The sequence below is a fragment of the Molothrus aeneus genome, chromosome 3 (assembly GCF_037042795.1).
Source record: "Molothrus aeneus isolate 106 chromosome 3, BPBGC_Maene_1.0, whole genome shotgun sequence".
Classification (NCBI taxonomy): Eukaryota; Metazoa; Chordata; class Aves; order Passeriformes; family Icteridae; genus Molothrus; species Molothrus aeneus.
In genome coordinates, this window is record NC_089648.1 from 51,185,861 (window position 1) to 51,205,603 (window position 19,743).

At 39.3% G+C, this 19,743-nt stretch overlaps 1 protein-coding gene across 1 annotated transcript in view; it reads left to right on the forward strand.

Moving 5' to 3' along the window:
- The first annotated feature begins 10,396 nt into the window (after positions 1–10,396).
- Positions 10,397–19,743, forward strand: part of AIG1 (androgen induced 1) — a 124,744-nt gene continuing 115,397 nt past the window's right edge. The window contains exon 1 of the mRNA XM_066545700.1: positions 10,397–10,727. Coding sequence (XP_066401797.1) covers positions 10,587–10,727 — 141 coding nt within the window. The 5' untranslated portion in view covers positions 10,397–10,586. The remainder of the gene's footprint in view (positions 10,728–19,743) is intronic.

The window sequence follows — 19,743 nt, forward strand, 5'->3', positions numbered from 1 at the left end:
ATTTGCACATCTGTCAGAGCAATGCCAGCCTACTTATGAGATGATAAAATGAGCTAAATTAAGAATGATCAGGGAACCCCATTCACATTATTGAAGCATCATACAGTAAGTGCAAGAGACAGGTGGCATAAGTGCTAAAACAAGGATGGAGAGTGTGTGCTGCAGGGAATCAATCTACTGCATTAAGGGCTAATGGCACACTCAGTATTTATCCATTATTTATCACATAAATGAGTATGTACTGTCTAGACTGCAGAGGTGCTTTCATAACTAGAATGACACTGATTACTGAAAATTAAAAAATGAGAGATGATCTTAATAAGTGAATTGAAAATTAGCAAATGGTAACAAACTCCACGTGATATATCTGCTCAAACTAATAACAGTGGGTTTTGTTTTGGTTTTATGAAAATTACTTGATCCATTACTATAATTTTAGAGTTTGAAGAATAATGCAAAATCTGGAAAAAAGGTAGAGGACTTAGGATGCAATCACTTCCTGCCACTATCACATACTTTCATTTGCATGCATACTTTTCATTCTGAGACGCTTTTTATTTGCTTTAATATTATGCTAATTTATTTTCCCTTTAAACTTACTGGTACATTAGTGAAAACTAAGAATATCTCACACTGAGAAAAGAATTCTGTTACTCACCATGTACTGTGTTCCAGTTGTGGCATAGAAACCACACTCTCTGCATTATTTTTAATGTTTTAGTGATACCAGAACACCAGCCTTGAGTAAGTCAGTTACATGAGCTCAGGCTTGATCATGTATCATTATCAGTGCAAGCTGCATCATTACATTCAGAAGAAGAAGCGTCAAATTTTCACCTGAGACCCACTGATGGTGTTAAAATTGGACAAAATTTTTAGATGGTTGGTTGAATTAGGAACCTTTAGAGATTAATTCTAATAAAAGTAGCACAAGGTTTTTTAGGCATGCTAATTTGTTAATGAGGGATAGAAGAATGATACCAAATAAGTGAAAAAGAAGCCCTTAAGTGTTCCCACTATATTAAATATCTTAAAAAGATGACTTCTACATGAAGAGAATTTTGTTCCTAGAGACATAGGTAACCATTTAAAATTTATACTAATGCTAAGTGTTAGCTATTTGCATTCATCCACATTACACTATATCCTCACCACAGACCAGGAATTCCCAAGAGACAAATCATTATATCTTGCAGTTGATAAGGTTTTTAACTAGGTATGCTGGCCCTGAAAGAAACCTGTGTACTTCTTCCACGTGAATCCATCATAGCTGGTCAGTTTTTTCATAAGCACCAAACTGTTGTCCTGCAGTGAATCCATTACGAGGAAAATGGATATGTTTTCCATGACAAAGTGAAAAACATAAAATTTCCTCAGCTGCCATCGGAAATGTCTGAAAATTTAAAAATCCCTATCTCCAATCATTTCTGGAACTATCCATGATATAATTTGCTCTGATAAGAAGGATAGTGTTATATTAAGATGCCAACAAACAAACAAACAAAACCAAAATAAAAAACCCTCTCAAACCTTGAATTGCCTAGGTTAAGAAAACATAGAGGACAGTTTTGTGATTAATCTAAATCAGCCAAAATTAAATGGAGTCTTACAAAGATTCAGATTGTGTTCTGAATCATAGTGTGCCATCTGGGCTGCTCATAAATTATAAAGCTGCTAGGTCAGTGGCTGCATAAGTTCATGCAAGGCTTGAAGATGCTTGAGAATAGATTATATTTTTTGCAAAGTGTTTATAAACAGGATTTCTTCCACTCTCATTCACACAAATATTTTGGTAAAAAATTTTTAGTCCTGTGCATTTTCAATTATCTCTGGCAGTTGTATATTACTAGCATAACTAGTCAGATTTACCAGTTAATATACTCCAAATCAGCACCTAAAGGCTTTCAAAGGTATCTTAATTATCATATTTACAGTCTCCAGGGTTACTTCCAGCAAAGACATCCTAATTCAACCTCTTCTGGTTCATTCAATTGCACTTTAATAGCTACCAACTATACTGCTAAGACTTATAGTAATGCTGCTCCACATCTGCTTAAACTGTTGTCTCTTCATGATGTGTATGTGAAATGGACACAATTGTGTTCCTTCTGTAAACAGAAAAAAAAGGCAAAGTGACTTGTGGCAAGTCCGTCCAGTTAGTAAATCTGAGATTCATGGGTGAGAGCTCTGGCAGCCAAACTTTCTCCATGGATATTAAGTACTAGGTTTTCTTTGCAAACACCCATTTTTCCAGTGTGTCCTCTGCAGTGGTTATGAACATTGTGCAACACTGCTGTCATCCAGGAAAACAAGGATTATGATTATCTCATTCACTTATAGAGAAATTCCCATGATTTAGCTTGAATAGTTTTAAACTGTTCTAATTTTTATTTTTGTTTTAGCAAGTGAGTAGCAATGAAAAAAGGTATTGTAAGAAAGTCTGAAGTAATTTCAGTGTGTTCATTTATTCCCATTTGCATTTGTGGTGATTTACCTAAGAGCTCAAATATGCAATTACTGGTTTCTTTATGCAGGTTGGTCTCAACCTCCTGCTTTTCCCTTCATTTTCTCCTTTAACACACATTATCTTTCCATCCTCTGCAATTAATCTCAAATGACCATCAGACTATAAAAACATACAAAGCTGAACAAACAGTGGAGAAAGTTATTCATGGTTGTTTCCCTAAACCCAGTACTTTTTGTGTCACATCAATATGTGTGTTTCCTTCCCTTTTTCCTTCCATTTTGAGGTTTCTACTGTTTCTATTTTTTTTAAGCTCATTTTAAGAGAGGCTTTTAGTTATGGAGATGCAGACACATGGCAGATTAATAAGTAAGGAAATTACAGGAATAGTTTTCTGTCTACCATTTCCACAGTGGCATTGTCTAAGAGCAAGATTTGAAAGAAGGCTGAAAGAGTGTAAATCAGTGAATGGGGAAGGAGTTTAATCCATCAGCATAGCCATGGACTGAACTAAAAAGGCAGGAAAGGATGCTCCAGAGGCATGAAGATATCTTATCCAAAAATTTCTTGATCATGTTCTTATTTTCCAGAATCTGAAACATTTTTGATACACAGACAAGAAAAACAAAACAAAACAAACAAAACAAAACAAAAAAGCATCAGTATCCAGGAAAACCATCCTACAGAACCATCTGTGGTGCAATATCATCACAGTAAGATGGAGACCCCCTGCCATTGTTAGCCCAGAGAAATGTGAGCCTTCAGCAGCAGATTGTATCAATGGGAAGGACACACACTGAAAAATGACAGAGTTTCCACAAGTTGCGTGAAAGACATTTTGAGGATGAGCACTAGAATAAAAAATTAGATCGAAAAAGAGCTTCTAGCTGGTGACAGAAAGAGCTTCGTTGCTGCAGTATTGTCTGGCAGATAGCAAAAAGCCAGAAGTGTGGCATTCTGCTGAGAGTCATTCCTACCAAGAGAGGAGGAATTGGCAACGATCAGCATTCCCTGCAGGGGGGCTAGCAGATGATGGGAGGCACCTCCAGGTTTGCTTGGCAGCCCAAACACAATACAAGCTTCTGCAAAAGCATCAAAGCAAAACTAGTTGAAAAAACTGGCCATGCCAAATCTTTGAGATGGGTGTTCAGTCACTCCTGTCCTTGCTAGCCACTGCTGTCTCTCTGCTACTGAATGAAACATGCTCTCTCTGTCCTGGCTGTTGTGTTAGATGTGTATTACCGCTCTCCCTTGATCAGCTAAATCTTACTGCAGCTGAACCAGACAATTTTGTCATTCATAATAGAAGATATTTTATATTTACTCTATTTCCCAGTACAGCCCATGAGTTGGTTATCACAGAAAAAATAACATTGTTTGTTTAAGAAAATTCTGTATTTTTTAGTATTTAATGCTTCCTCATAAGTCCAGGATGTAACTGAGTGAAGTACAGTTACATATTTATAATTTCAAAATAAATTAAGAAATAGCTCTTGCTGAGATGAACTTTCAGTCAGGACAAAGACATAAAGTTTTACTAGTCCAGAATTATGAACAAGAATTTGGGGTACAGACACAGTGCAAACAAATAAGTCTACAACTTCTGATGGGCAATTTCAGGGTAGACATTTGTTGCAATTCAATTAATAAAATACACATGTGAAGTCTCCAGCACAACAATTATATAACTTTTTTTATGCAAGCACTGCTACAAAAGTGGTGTGGAGCACCACTCCCATTCCTTCTTATCCTACTAACTCCTTTGCCCAGGTGCTCAGAGGAGGTAGCATGGTGATGAACTTAGGGGATTTAAGCCATCAGAGAAATTATTTTAACAATCAACAATTTAACCTATTGTTAAATCTAAGAATTTAAATTAATAATTAAAGTTAGCAATTTAAATTAGCTGTTAAAATTACAAATTAACAACTTTTAATCTAGAAAGTTCAGGCAGACTTGGTGAACTATGCATTAGTCACTAAGTATAAATGCAAATGTATCTCCATTTACACTAACACATCACATCAACCTGTTGAGGTTGGAAGGGAACATATTGTTGAATCCCCCTGCTCAGGTGGGGTCAAGTACACCAGTTTACCCAGGACTATGTCTAGACAGGTTTTGAATACCGCCACAGATGTAGAGAGTCCACAGTCTTTCCACACAACCTGTTCCCATGTGCAACCAATCTGAGAGTAGACAGCATTTTCTTACATTCAGATGGGATTTCATGTGTTTCAATAGTAAAAATTCTTTTGCCAGGATTGTCTTCTACAAAAAGAAGAGAAGGCAGATCCTTAGTGTGCAGTTCCACACAGGGTTAATTTTTCTGGCTTTACAATTATTTGTGGAAAATTGGTGTGTCTTCATTTGTACATTTTTAATGAATAAGAAGCTGACTCATATTTCCCCATGGCAAACAGTTCTGCTTTTTTACTGTTCACTGATATTCCTAAACAACAATGCATATCCACCAAAGTTAATTAACACCAAGGTTGTGGGTTCAACCCCTGTATGGGCCATTTACTTAAGAGCTGGACTTGATGATCCTTGTGGGTCCCCTCCAACTCAGAATATTCTGTGAATCTTTTGACTCCAAGATCAACTCAGTTGATTAGAGCATGGTGCTAATATCCATCTCATTCCAAGAACTTGACAATAGCTAGATGCAGTGTAAGGGATAAGCTCTTAAACCATGACAGCAGATAATTTATAACTGTGCACTGCATGTTCCTAAGCCGTTTCCCAAAAGCCATATCCTTCTGTGAGACTGCAGCTAAAGCAGAGGAATATTTGCTCTGGTTTACAGAGGGCCATATGATCTGTGGGCAGGTAGAATACTCCCAGTCAGCAGCACACTTCTGTGCCTCAGGGGCTGGTACCTGCCTTCCCTTTCTGCCCTAACACTGTCTGATGTACTCAACAGAAAGTATATGAAACTGAGATATTAAGTCCTGACCAAGAAACACACAAACTATTACACACAAACTATTATTACACACAAACTATCTGATCCAAATGTGAAGAGAAGCTAATCTGCTTACAGAGTCCCTGAATCACTTACACATTCAAAATTCCTGATCTGTACAATAAGGCTTTTTCTTTATAAAAATCATCCCTTTGGGGAATATAATTTAAGAGGGAAGATGAACATAGCGAGTTTTTTCACTCATTTCATCTTTATAGCAAGAAAGTTCATGTTTTTTTAGGATAAAGCCAAGTTTAACTTGCAGAGAGGATAACTCAATTTCCATCTTCCCCAAACTTTGTTCCACTAATCTCCTGGTCATCTCCGCTCCAGCTTTTTTCTTCATTTTTAAATACATATAGATAGATATACAATATGCAGTACAAAATATGCCAAATGAGTAACTTCACTGTAATTCTTAAACCTAAATGTGAAGGTAAATTGGCAATAATCAGTCATTGGAAAATGAAGTAGTTCCATAAATCTAGACACTTTGCTCTTTATACCAGGTATGAATGCAGTTTTATAATTTTTATTACCTTTTTTCCTCCATCCTTCAACCTTATTATATAGGAAATATATACTTATTCAAAGTAAATGAAGAAATAAAAAATTGCCTAAACTTTATTAGTACTTTTAGTAACAGGCCTAGTTACAGCATCTGTCTTTACCAAACACTTTGAGTTGAATCCTCCCCTGATACTAGAGGCCATTTCCAAGTGGTACTTTATTTAACTGAAGAGCTACATATTAAACACATACATATTAACTGAGAACATTTCTAAAAACTCTTCTCTTAGACACCGAGAAGGTCTTTCAACAATTTCCTGTTGATTTATAACTTGCATTGTTCCAGTAATTTCACTTATGTTCCTCACAAGAAATTTAATTTTTGCATGTCTCCTTATGTGAGAGTCACACTGCCACACATCCAAGTACTTACCTACTTACCTTGGCACAGTTTGTACTCTATGCCTCCGATATTAGAAATTGCAGTATCAGGTGCATTGTCTTGCACCTGATTGTGTTGAGGCAGTATTACCAACTTCCTACAAGTATTATTATTATTATTATTATTATTATTATTATTATTATTATTATTATTATTATTATTATTATTATTATTATTGCTTTGGAGGGAAGTAATTGTGGCATAATTCCTTGTAGATGACTAATCTGCATTTAAAGCAATTAAAGAAAGGCCCATTGTGAGTCTCAAAATCTCTCACACAGATAATTCACCAATATCTTTTGATATTCACAAAATAAAATGCTGTTCAGAAATTCAAATGTCATTTGTTTAAAAAAATGGAAAACAAACAAACCCAAAGACATTAAAAAAAATCCAAGCAAAACAAAAAACAGAACAAAACAAACTCCCCCCCCCCCAAAAAAAAGAAAATAAAAATCCACCAAATATTTCTTCAACATTCTTATTTGCTAGCCTGCCTAGAAAAGATCAAACTTGGACTCCAAGATGTTATGCTTTATTCTGTCAAGGTGCCAAGTAGAAAGAACACCATGCTACTCATTTTATATAATTGGATGGGAACCCCCTGCCCCCACCTTTTTTTCTTTTCACTCAGTTCTCTGACAGTTTTTTAGGCACCTTGCTTCCTCCCCTGTAGTAGACAGCCCTTACTAACATCTCCCATCCCAGACACACCAGAGCTTTGAACTTTCTCCTTTCTAATGCCATCTCTCATCTCAACTGAATGACAACTATGACCTGTGTCAAAATCCCACTTCCAAGTAAATTTACAGTATGTGGCTTATGAAAATTGAGTCTTTTCACAATTTACATACGAACAAGTACTTAATCATTGGAATCTGAAAAATGACAGGGTAGCCCTGGATATCTGACTTTACATGGTTAAAATCTACCTAACAATGATTAAGCATTTAATCCAAAACCTGAAATGTAAACATTTTACCGAAGTACAAAAAAAGTTTCATTCATACAGCAATGTAAAGGTCAAAGCAGTAAACTTCTAAATTTTACTTTGCTGGGAAATATTTAAGACCAAATGTAAAGGAAAATAAAATCCTTTGCAGACCAACTTCAACAACAGTCACAAAAGACTTTTCTGCTTGTCTCTCAATAAACAGTATGAAATCCACAGCAGTACATACAGACTAATGGCAGCCTCCAGTCTAATCTAGTCCGTATAAGAATACTGTACAGAGAGTCAACAGATACTCCTTTAGAAAGGACACAGGCTCAAAGAACCCACCCACAATGTACTTATGCTTCCTATCAAAAGTAGAAACTAGAAATGCATAAAAAAGAAGAGTTTTTGACTAAAGACTAATAAAGAAGAGTTTTTGGCTGAGGCTGGCATGATAGTTAGCCTGCCTTGAGATTTTCTTCACTGAAGGAAAAAAAATGGGGAATAAGAGTGTTATAATGTACAACATTCTGCTTCATTTAGACTTTCACCTTGACTTGCAAGGTTTAGTGAAAGTTTTTCCAATGAGGTTAAGATTTTCTGTGAGCCTTGCTGAGATGTCTGTTGAAGAGTGGAGAGTAAAACTAAAGAATGTTCAAACAGGGCTCCAAAATGCCTGGGTAGTTTTTCAGTTTTGAGGGTGCTGTAACCTTGGAGATTGTTTAATCTACACACCACTAAAATGTAAACTGCTAAAGGTGGCTATCATGTAATGTTCAGTGAGTGTTAGTGCCTTACTATTGACAGAGAGATGACCAAAGGAGTGAGTTCCTGTATATTGTAGGAGGTGGTGCAGGAGAAAACTAGGGGATAGGCTGCCTAAGGCTCATACAGCTCCAAACTCTTGCTGTCAAGCAGCTGATCACAACACTGTAGAGTTCTGCACAGAATAACTTTCCTTTGAGAGCTTTTGCAACTTGACACAGTTTCAGAAAGCAAGCTGGACTCCTTTTGAATAAAACCAAAACAGAAGATGTGCTCCAGGATTTCACTTAATGCACTTCAACCACTAATGAATATTCACAGGTCCAGAGAAGTGAAACTTCCTGCATAAATACAGAACAGACATCAGGTCCCCAGCAGCAACTATGCTGCTTTACAGACTCCCTTCTGTTGGGTCACACTGATAATGTCACTAGTCCGGTCTCCTGTTGCACTCCAGACCACTACTTTACACTCAGGTGACTCTTACACTGCACCTTGAGGTGTCAGGGAGACTGCAAGACTTTCAGCCTGCAAGACTAAAACACATGCCACAAACAAGGGCATGATTGCCCAATGTGCTTGCTGGGTCTGTGAACTGATGGATAAGATTATCTAAAGCATCTGGTGCTAAATTCATGCTTCACGCTTCTAGAGGATTCTTTATACATTCATACATACGACATACGTATGTATGAATGTATAAAGAATCCTCTAGAATACTCTGCATAAGCAGAATACAATGCTCTGTATAAGCAGAATCCTCATACAATACTCTGCATAAGCAGAGACCTTGAACAGTGCTAAATTCATTGAGGATAGCTGCTAGCATGTGTTCTCCTAAAAGCCCTTCATTTTTGCAGAACTTGAGCACAGTTGATATCAGATGAAAAGGCTTTGACTTTACTTAATGGAATAGAAGCAGGGAATGCATTGCACAATCACTGATTCTTTTTGCCTTCCAGCAGCTTAACTATGATAAAGCACCTTATTGTTCAAATATTTACTTCATAAGACAGTGGAGATGGTATTTTATAGAAGTGATTTGTCTATCCAAGCCCGGACATAACTGCTCATGGGTTTTTTCCCCTTTAAAATAACTTTTCTAGATAGTGAAGCAATTTAATATTTACTCTGCAATCAAGCATCTTAAGAGTTTTCTTTCTTAAGGTGTAGGAGTCCAAAATATGAGCCCCCCCTTGATTTCTCCTAGTATCAAGGATCCCTGTGGTGATCAAACCTCTGCTGACAGGACAGAATCACAGAATGCGTCAGGTTAGAAGGGACCACAGTGGATCATCTGGTCCAACCTCACAGCTCAAGGAGGATCATCCTAGAGCACATGGCACAGAGCATTGTGTCCAGATGGTTCTCAAACATCTCCAGTCAGGGTGACTCCACAACCTCTCTGGGCAACCTGTTCCAGTGCACAGTCACTCACAAGTAAAGTTCTCCCTCATATTCAAGTGGAACTTCCTGTGCGTCAGTTTCTGTCTGTTGCCTCTTTTCTTACTGCTGGGCACCACTGAGGAGAGCCTGAATACATCTTCTTGACACCCTCCCTTAAGATACTCCCAGACATTGATGAGGCTTCCTCTCAGTCATCACTTCTCGAGGCTGAACAGGCCCAGCTCCCTGAGCCTTTCCTTGTAAGATAGGGTGCTCCAGAGCCTTGGTATGATGTCCCAGGGCATCATGCCTTACAATAATGCTGGTACTTCATTTCAACACAGGGATCAGGAGGCTCCCATCTCCCAGGCTTGTAGGCACTGGAGAGCCCACTCCAGCAAACGTCTGCGTGGGGATGAGCGGAAACATGAAGGTTCCGCAGGAACACAGAGGGCAAAACAAATGCGCGGCGGGGCCGCTGTGCGGACACACGAAGGGTACGGACACAAGCGGGGTATGGGAACACGAAGGGCAGCCCTGGAGCGGCAGGCAGGGCGCTCAGCCAGAGCCGCACCCCCTCCGCGGCCTCTCCCGGGCGTCCCTGGCCGCGCTCCCGCCCATTGGCAGCGAGGGGGGCGCCCTGCCCGGGGCACACACGAGCCGGAGCGCTGCTCCGAGCCAGGCCGGCATAACCCGTAACTGCTGAGTCATTGTAGCTGCCGCTTGAAAACCGGCGGGCAGCCGGGTTCTGCGATTAACTCGTGCTCACACCGGCGTCCCTCCCCTCCCTCAGGAACGGCCCGGCCTCCTCCAGCCCGGCCCGGCCGCGGAGCTGAAGCTCGGGAGCGCGCCGAGCCCGCCCGCCCGCTCGGCTGCCGCCGCCGCCCGGCCCTGCGGCCCCCCCTGCCCCGCGCTGCCGCCGCAGCCGCCGCCGCACCGTGCGGGCCTGCGCTCCGCCCCGGCCGGGGCCGCGGGGGCGCTCGGAGTCCCGCCCGCACGGCGCGCACACACACAGGGATACACACACACACACACACCGGGACACACGGACACACACACGCGGGGCATTGGGACACAGACACAGGCACACGAAGGCGCACCCCGCGCCGCAAACATGGCGCTGGTGCCCTGCCAGGTGCTGCGCGCCGCCATCCTCCTGTCCTATTGCTCCATCCTGTGCAATTACAAGGCCATTGACATGCCCGCGCATCAGACCTATGGAGGCAGCTGGAAATTTCTGACCTTCATAGACCTGGTAAGTGCCCCCGGCGGCGGCCGTGGCCCTGCCCCCTCCCTCGGGCTGCCCGTGGAGCGGCCGCGGCCCGGGTGCATCGCGGCCCCCGGAGCTCGACGGCTTCACCATGCGGTGACCTTAAAGCGGGGCGGCGACATGTTGGGGCTGCAGGGCCGGCCGTGAGAGGGGCCAGCCGGACTCCGCGGAGCCGGGTGGTTTGAACGGAGACGGGCACGGACAAAGCCGAGCGGCTGCTGCCTGCCTGTAAGCGGCCGTGGGGAAGGTGCGCCTGACGGCCTGCCACCCGAACCAGTGCTGCTGATGTGTTTCGCCTTTTCTAATGGCCGACAGTGAACACCAGAACCTGCTGGCCCAGCATCTGGCTCCCGTGTGCTGTCAAAATAAATATGTCTTGCTCCTTTTGGCCCTTCTGAGGAATCCATCCGTGACAGGTGCAAGTGTGTCAGTGATGCAAAAAGAGCCAGGCAACTCCAACTTGCCAGATCCAGTTAGTTTTGGTTGCAAATCCATAAACGAGTGTATGAAATAAAAGACATGTCATTTCATCGTATTTCTTCATAAGGGTCCAGATCTGTTAGAGTCACCAGCATGCTGGCCTGCTGGAGAACACCAGGTGCTAGTCAGGACTAGTTTTAATCTGAGCTTCCTTAGGCGTGCTGCCCCCATAACAAGTGTTCCCTTAGTGCAGGTGGGAGGAGAGGGGGCGGGAGGAAGAGAGGAGATGGGAGGAGAAAATTCATTCTGGTTCAGAAATATGATAGCAAACTTACACCTAGTACCTAGATCAAAATACTTTTTTTTCTTTGTATCCACGGTGTAACTAGGTGAGAAATTTTGCGGTTCCAACTCACTGAAAGGTCCCAAAATGCAAGTATTTCAGTCCCTCCCAGTGATAACAGCTCTCTCAGAGCTTCATTGTAGATTCACAAGTATTGCTGCTGTTGCCTACACACATGTTACTGACTCTCTAGGTTGAGTTTGTGGGCTTGGAGACCAAAGATTCAAACACTCATAGCCAAGCAGGTCAAGTGTGCAAATTTCTGTATCAGGATTAAGTTAAGGTTCACTGAGGTATTTTATTTGCAGAGAAGAAGCATCTACTATATTTTTCACTTAGCCAGGATAATTTTTTTTGCAGTTGCAAAAATTTGCTGGAGCTCTGAGGTTCCACAGCAGTAACTAGTACTTTTGCTGCAACTCTAAATTAGTGTCTTAAGGCTTGGTGTTTATCTGGAGGACAAACTAGAATCTATTTTTTTTTTACCTTTTGTGTTGCTGAACAGTACTGTCTGTAATATTGGTTAATAGAAGTTAAAATAAAATTCCAGTAAGTTAGGGGGGTAGCTGTTGAATTCAGTGACAGTTGAACTGGAAGTGAACCAGCCAAATCTAAAAGCTGATAATCTCTTTGAGTCTCCTTCACCTTTTTCTCTTTTCTCCTAGCCCTGACAGTTGCTTGAGGACTAAGTCAACCAGGGCTGTCACACAGTGAAAATTTAACTGTAAATGATAGTCGTCATTTCCCAAAAATTATAGCCCTGTCAATGGCAAGCTCACATGGGCTTTTCCATCAAAGCATGTACATGGTCCAGGCTACTTCTGTCGGGGCTCAAAAGGTCATGGTAAATATGTAGTGCTTTCTAAAATAGCACTAAATGGTTATCAACTGCAGCTAGTTATTTTTGTCCTTTGGCTAATAGTTGTCATGTGTTTCCCATAGTCAAGCCCAGTAATTGAGGAAAGATTTAGCTATTTCTTACAGTATTCAGTCCTTCAAAATAACACACAATTCAATGACTTGAATGCCTTTCTCAGTGACTAGCCAGCATGCAGAGCTCTCCACTTGCTGATGATATGTCTTTATGTCCAAATGGCCCTGCCAATATCTTATGTGAGCAAATGTATCTTTCTGTTCCTTGGGACAGCTAGGAGATTTGACAAAACAAAACCAGTTAGATTCCTGAGGAGGATACCGGGAGGCATGGTTGGAGGATGTTAGGCACATTTCCAAAATCCCGTATCTTGACTAAGTCTTGAAAAGCTCTTCCATAAGTTTCAGTTTGCTCAGCCATGTGCACTGTTCCTGTGTCAGTCACATTCAAAGGCTGTCTAGACAAAATATCATCAATGCCAGAGTCTTGGCAGACGTGTGTTCTTGCTACAGATTGTACCTCCACAAACAGAGATTTCATCTTTGACATCACAGAAGCACGTAGAATTTCTTTCTGCTTCCAAAAACTGCTACCAGTTTCTGAGAAAAGCCAGTTTATTACTTTAATCTGAAAAGTAATTTGGAATTTTTTCCATCTGTCCATTTGCAAAGGGATGTTCGTTCCAGTCTCAGCATCCATAAATCTCTTGAAGTCTTAAGTAGCCAGTTTTGTAGAGGTGCTGTGAGAAATGATTTACAGTTATCAGCAGTTATTATACTTTTGAACTGAATTATGACAATCTAGTAGTTTGGACTCTAAAACATGGGACAGTAAAACATTATAAATGTATGCAGTGGTTTGAACAGTAGACTTTGAGCCCTCACACTGTTCACGGAAGTTGAGCATTAAGAGGAAGTTTTTAAATACAAATGTAATGTCTGTGTCGATCCAAAGTATTTTGGATGTTCATATCTAAGTAGTGTTTTGGATACCAATGTTCATCCCTAATCTCTTTTGTTTTTGAATTAGGAAAGAAAACAAGTGCAACCAATGAATTTTAACTGCTATCATTCTTATGACTTACTATTTTTTTTGCAGTTGCAAATCTGATGGCAACATTCCCTAAAACACCTGTGACAGTGGAGTATTTTTCTGGTTTATGAAGCAATGCACAGGCAATATGTTTTGACATTACATTCAAGATGCTCCTGACTGCTGCTACTAACAGTAATATCTCCACTTCAGCCTTTCTTCTTCATATATAGAGGTGGTAGATATTTACCCTGCTTTTTGAAAAGGTGGTAAAGATACCTGCCTAGTACCTGTGTATTCCAAAGCCCGCCCAGAAAAGACAGCAGTGTCTTCTTTGTGATGTATAGAGTGGAAAACCAAGGTGTGAAGAGGTAAAGAGTTGCTGCCAAAATAAGTTGGTGGACCCAGCATATGGAATTATGAAACTGAATATTCAGGCTAGTTCAAAATTACGTGTTGCTTTCATTTAAACTCAAAACACAAACCAAGCCCTGAGGTTAGTTCCTGTGAAAATAGCAAAGAATTGGATTCAGATGGGATATTTCAAGAAATGGGCCTAAAATTTCTTGTTATAGCTGCCTTTATTTAACTCAGATTCATGATTTTGTGCTTTAATAGTAGAATGCTGCAGGACAGCACTGTCCTGTGCTGCACCCCGTAAATAGATTGTTGAGCCTCATAGCTGAAATTTAAGTTAGGCAGGAAATGATGCCAGCAAATATGATTCTTTGCAACAACTTTGTCATCTTATATAAATATCTCAGAAATTTTCCTTATGCAGTTCTGTAGGTACTTGAAGTAGCTGGATTAAAGATAATAGTACTTGGTCATCCTGCATACACTGCAGTCACATCCTTGCCTTTATAAATACACGTTTGTTGAGGAATCCATTGCACCAACTCGTTTAAAAGTTGCTATTGCATTTTATTCTTCAGTTTCTCTTGGATCTCTTACTTTTGATGGGAGAGGAGGCAAAATTAAATAGAATTTGGCTTCTGGAATAAAGTGGAGAGCCTGTGGGTGCCAAAAGAAGACCAAATCTACTTTATGTGTTTGTGTGTGTGTAATAATTAGCAGAAAAGTAACTTAGAGTTGTAAGTATGTAGCTCCTTAGTATGGGATGTGCTGGTCTAAATAGCTTCTAGTTTTCATTGTGCAGTTTTTCTGAAAACTTTATTCCTCAGAGAAAGTAAAGTAACTCAAGATATGAGTGCACATATATTAAAAAATTTATGATTTTTTGATTTTGTATTTTATAATCTTAAGGTCTCCCTGATAGGCAGCACAGGGTAGTTACAGAGACAGAAAGCAAGGCCAGATTTTTGGAAGCAGTCTCAAGTGTTATGTTTTATGATTAATCATCATAAAATTAATAGTCCCATTTTTAATATCAGAATGTTAACCTGGGTATTCCCATGACTTGATTCAGCGCAGCCAAAGCTAGAGAGGAACAGATTTTGCTCATATATAAATCTGCCTGAGTTATACAATTATTATTCTCTTGAAAGAAATAGCAGGATGTCTGGGTGAACTTTTTATATGTTGCCTGGCAGATTGAGTTCTACAAAAAATAGGTATGTGCTCTGTTTCCAGCACACATTTTTTGCCAGTAAATGCTGGGATTTTTTTTTTCAGAAAACACCTTTAGATTTAGTTTGATTAAGTTCATATAAGTGATCAGAACTTACATCCTTGTCTCTAAAAACTTTCAGAGGACCTTGTTATCAACAGGACTAGAAATTCGAGTTGTTAGACGTATAATTTATTTAATTAGTATATTAGTTATTAAGTTGTATGAGATACAGTTACTGGACAACAAAAAAAGACATCAGTTTAGCAAAATGCAGCTAAAACTTTTTGGTGATTTGTACCCAATTTGGATTTAGTGGAGCTGATAGGAAATAAATGGGCCAGAAAATACTAGAGGCCAATAGTTTCAGAATGAAGGAATGATAAACAGTACCATTGGTGTATTATTTGAAATTGAGTGAGTTTCATTGCTAACTGTATGGGTTACACTTGCCACAAGCAGAGGACAAAAGTGAAAACACATTCCATACTCTATGGAATATAACTATGACTCTTTTACAGGATTTCCCTTAGTAAAATAAATTTCACCTTATTATTTCCTTTTTCATCATCTGTAAAGTTAGCCTGATATGCAAGTGTTTTATGGCTTTTGAGTGAAAAGATTCCAGAAGTGTAAAATATTACTATGCATTTATTCCCAGTAGTAATTAACCATCATATCTAAATATCTCTGTGGTGTTACAGAGAATACAGTCAATGGAGAATTTATCAGTTTACATAAAAAAGGATTGTTTTTTAAGGAATAACAAGATGAGGTTTCTTAATGATACTTAAGGTATTTGAGAGAAAAGGTAACAATATAGGTAGAAGAGCCTTTTAAGTATTTCAGAGCTTTTTTTTCACTCTTGGGCTGTAAACATGTCTGGGGAAGAGTAATGTGTAGTGCTGTTGATGCAGTAATAAACATGTAATAGTGTCACCCTTCTTTATTCATAGATCCATGTTTTCCATTTGCTGTTGGTAGTGCTATTACAAATTGAGTGGAATTTGAGCACTACATTGAAGTGTTCCGTTTTCACATTGCATTAGTCTGCCTTTTTTTACAATTGTACTTAAGTATGATGTACATTTAATTTGGGAATTCTCAGGGAAGTTATGGCTATCTTGAACTGTTTGTGTTGGCAATAGGGTTGGCAGCGTAAAGCAGGAGAATGGAAGAGAGGAAAAATGGGGATCACTTTCCATGATGATAGATTTAACTAATGTCAGTAGTATTATTTTAGAACTTGGAGTAGGTAAGTGATATGCAGCAGTGCTGTGTTTTACACCAGTGTACGGTCTGTAGAGTTTTGTCAGAAGAGTTTCAAATGATGACAGCTTGGTTTAGTAGTCTTTCAGTTGCCCTTTGAAAAACATCCTATTTACTTAAGTTGTATAACAGTTGAACTGTTTTCTTTAAAATTTTATTACAGTGATAAGGATAATTCAGATAATCTTATATGCCTTCATGTGGCAAAATTGTTTTAAACAATTCGTTTAAGCAAGGACAACACATCTAGTGTTCTACATTAGTGTTCTTTGCTGAAGTCATTTGGGTTCTGAGCTGTCCTAATCCATTGTGAATATAAGTATTTAAAAATTATTTAATCAATGTATTTTTGACCTTATATTTGTGTTATGTTAATGCAGCTGTGTAAGTTTATACAAGAAATAGATTCTGGAAGATTGACCTTCTTAAGCTGTAGTAAAGATCTATATAGCCTATCAAATAATATTCTTAACTAATATAGAAAATTGCAAACTTAGGGTTCTAATTTAAATATATTTGTAATAAAAATCAAATAACACTTGATTCTTTGCAGTTACATGAACCTTAGGATGTACAAGGATTTGTAGGGTAGATTGCCATGTAGGTAGTCCTTAGGCTGAAAAAAAATACGTGGTAATATGTTACTGTAAAAAAAATACGTGGTAATATGTTACTGTACAACAAATCTGAAGTTGTATTTGACCTATAAGTAAAGAATTTGACCTATAAGTAAAGAAAAAGCCTTAATGAAATTAAAAAACCTTCACATTCCGCAGATATAAGTTTGAAGATTTGAATAAAGTAAAACGATTGAATCAAATAAAGAAAAAATAGGCAATTCTGCAGTCTGTTGAACACAATATATGAGATTCATTGTGAAGGATTATGCTGTGTGTATTTACCTGAGCAAACTAATTAAAAAAATCTTAAATTCCTTCTATTAGATGAAGTATTTTCTATGCTGCAACCTTCCATATCTAAAGATAGGTTTTGTGAGGACCTGCATATCCTAATGCAATATGTAGAAAACATTTTTCTAATTGTGCTACTTTAGTATAGTCTCTGATGTTGGGAGGAGCTCATTCTGAGTGGAGAATTTCTTGTCATTTGGAGTTCTAATTGCTAATGCAATTCCAGACAGTAAATGTAAAAATGATCAATGCCAGTGACAGGTTAGTATGCTTTCTCTAGAATTCAAGAGTGAAATAAATATTGGTGTACAAGAAAGTTCACATTGGATATTTCTGTATTTGAAATAAAAGTGACGTTATTGCTTGCAAAACACTCATGCAAGACATCAAACTCCTTTCAGTGTAGGTTTTTGGGATTTTTTTAAGTATTTGAATATGAGGCCTGGTCTTCTCATCTTGCTGTTTCACTATATGTATGTATATATGGATAAATATGGCATATAAGGTAGAAACAAAATTGACAACTGACTTATTTTGTAGACCAACGCTTTGAATGAGTATGAAAAGCTTTCATCCTTCCAGTGAAAGCTTTTTCAAATCTTGCCTTATTTGCCAGCATTTATTTGTGTAATTACATTTTCCCTGTACTGTATTTTCCAAGGCTCTGAATTTGTTATTACTCTTCAAAGCTTTGCAGACTTTGTTCCATTACTATGTATAATGCAAGATTTTTTTCAACTCAGCATAGTTAAATATGCTACCACTGAAAAAGCTGTGTTTAACTTTAGTGAATGGAAAAGTTAACCCAACTCTGAAGAAAAAAAAATCTGCTGGAAGTAAAACTTCCAGACTTTTCAGACAGGAAGAAACTGTAAGTCAAAATTTATAAATATGTGTTGGTAAGACTTAAAAACAAGCCCCTCTCCCAATGAGAACTGTGATTAAGTTTTGGGTTTTTTTCAAAATACTGCAAAATTGCTTTTATGCTGCAAATTTTGGGGATTCTGTTGGTTGAAAACAGGCTAAGGTTATGTAAAATGCTAGGGGAAAATAAGAACCTGATTTTCATTTGTATGAAGGCTTCTTCTGGCAGTGTAGCTAAATCCCAATTTTCCCTTGAGAGTTTCAAAGTACCATTTGAATGCCTCTAGTTGTATTCCCTGAACATCCTGTCTTGCCACTGCCCATACAAGCATCCAATTTACAGTAGGTTTTCCAAACAAATATGCCAAAAGGTGAAGTTGTATAATAATTTCCACTTTAATCTGTTTGTAGCCGACATGGTTCAGGTATTTTTGTTGCAGTTGTCTGTCAGGTTAGTTGTTTTAAAGTGCATGAGGACTCTGCAGTGTAGCTTAAAACAAAACTAGTACTGCTGCATTTTTCCTAGCTGAATATTTGGTGTCCTGGTAAAGTAGAATAGAATGTGCAGGAGAGCAGGATGTAAAATCCCTCACTAATTTCTTCCTTACTTGTAAAGCAGCAGACAAGGGGTAGTGGGTTTTTGCAATTAATTGGTCCAACTGAAACAATTTAAGAGGCTGAGTCTTAACTCTGTGAATGCTGCTAGACTCTTCAGACTGCTTGAGCTGCTTATGCAGGGAGGGACCTAGCTGAGAAATTAAATTTGAATCTATTTGGGATTGATTGGTTCATTTTTTGTTTCAAGCCGTGCTGTCTGTATTTGTGTATTTTTTTAAACCTAGGGGTTTGTGTACCTAAGGGTAAATTTACTTTTTTCTTCCCTATATTTGTGTATATTTTATAATGTGTCTTGAAGCCTTCTGGTCCTGACAGCACATAAGTAATAAATCGTTATTTATTATTATTGTTAATATGATTAGAATTCAGCATGAGTGGGAGTTCCACATGCCAAGTACAGGTGGCATATGTTCCTAAATGTACTTGGTCAGATGCAAAAGGAAGAAAAAGAAACTGCTGACTTGAACTGCTACTATATGAATTGGTGAAATGCAAGAATACAGAAGGGATGTTTTCCCTGCGAGGTGCTTAACAAGCGCATGCCTGTGAAAGGGATGGAAGCATTTCAGACAGCTGATGTTGGGGCAAGTGGCTGATCCTGAGGCACGGCAGTGGGGCCCTTGCCCATAGGGAAAATACAAGTTGTTATGGCCAGGGCTTGCGCAGGCTCAGCCGTGTAAAGAAAGGAAGTAGGGAAGTGAGGGAGAAAAGGAATCGGACATGACAGCACTTTGTACCTGGGGCGCATAGGTGACAGAGTGCACCGTGCCGACCAGTTCTGTGTTGTGACTAACTGATATTTAGGTATTTGACTGCCGGCTATGAGGACAAAGTGAGGGAAAGCAAAGGGTGGAGATGCAGAATGGCTGGTATTTCTTGACCAAACCAGCATGTGTTAGCTCCCTCAGACTTCCCTCCTTTCCTTTTCCTCGCTGTCATTTCTTCCTCCCGCACACCCACGCAGTCTCCCCACACAGCCCCCCTAGCTGGGGGCACTGGTGCCACAGCACCACTTCTCTGCGCATACGTGTTTGGCTTAGCGAGCCGTGCTCAGCACAGGGGGCTTGCAAAGCTTGTCCCAGCTAGAAGCCATATGCGCT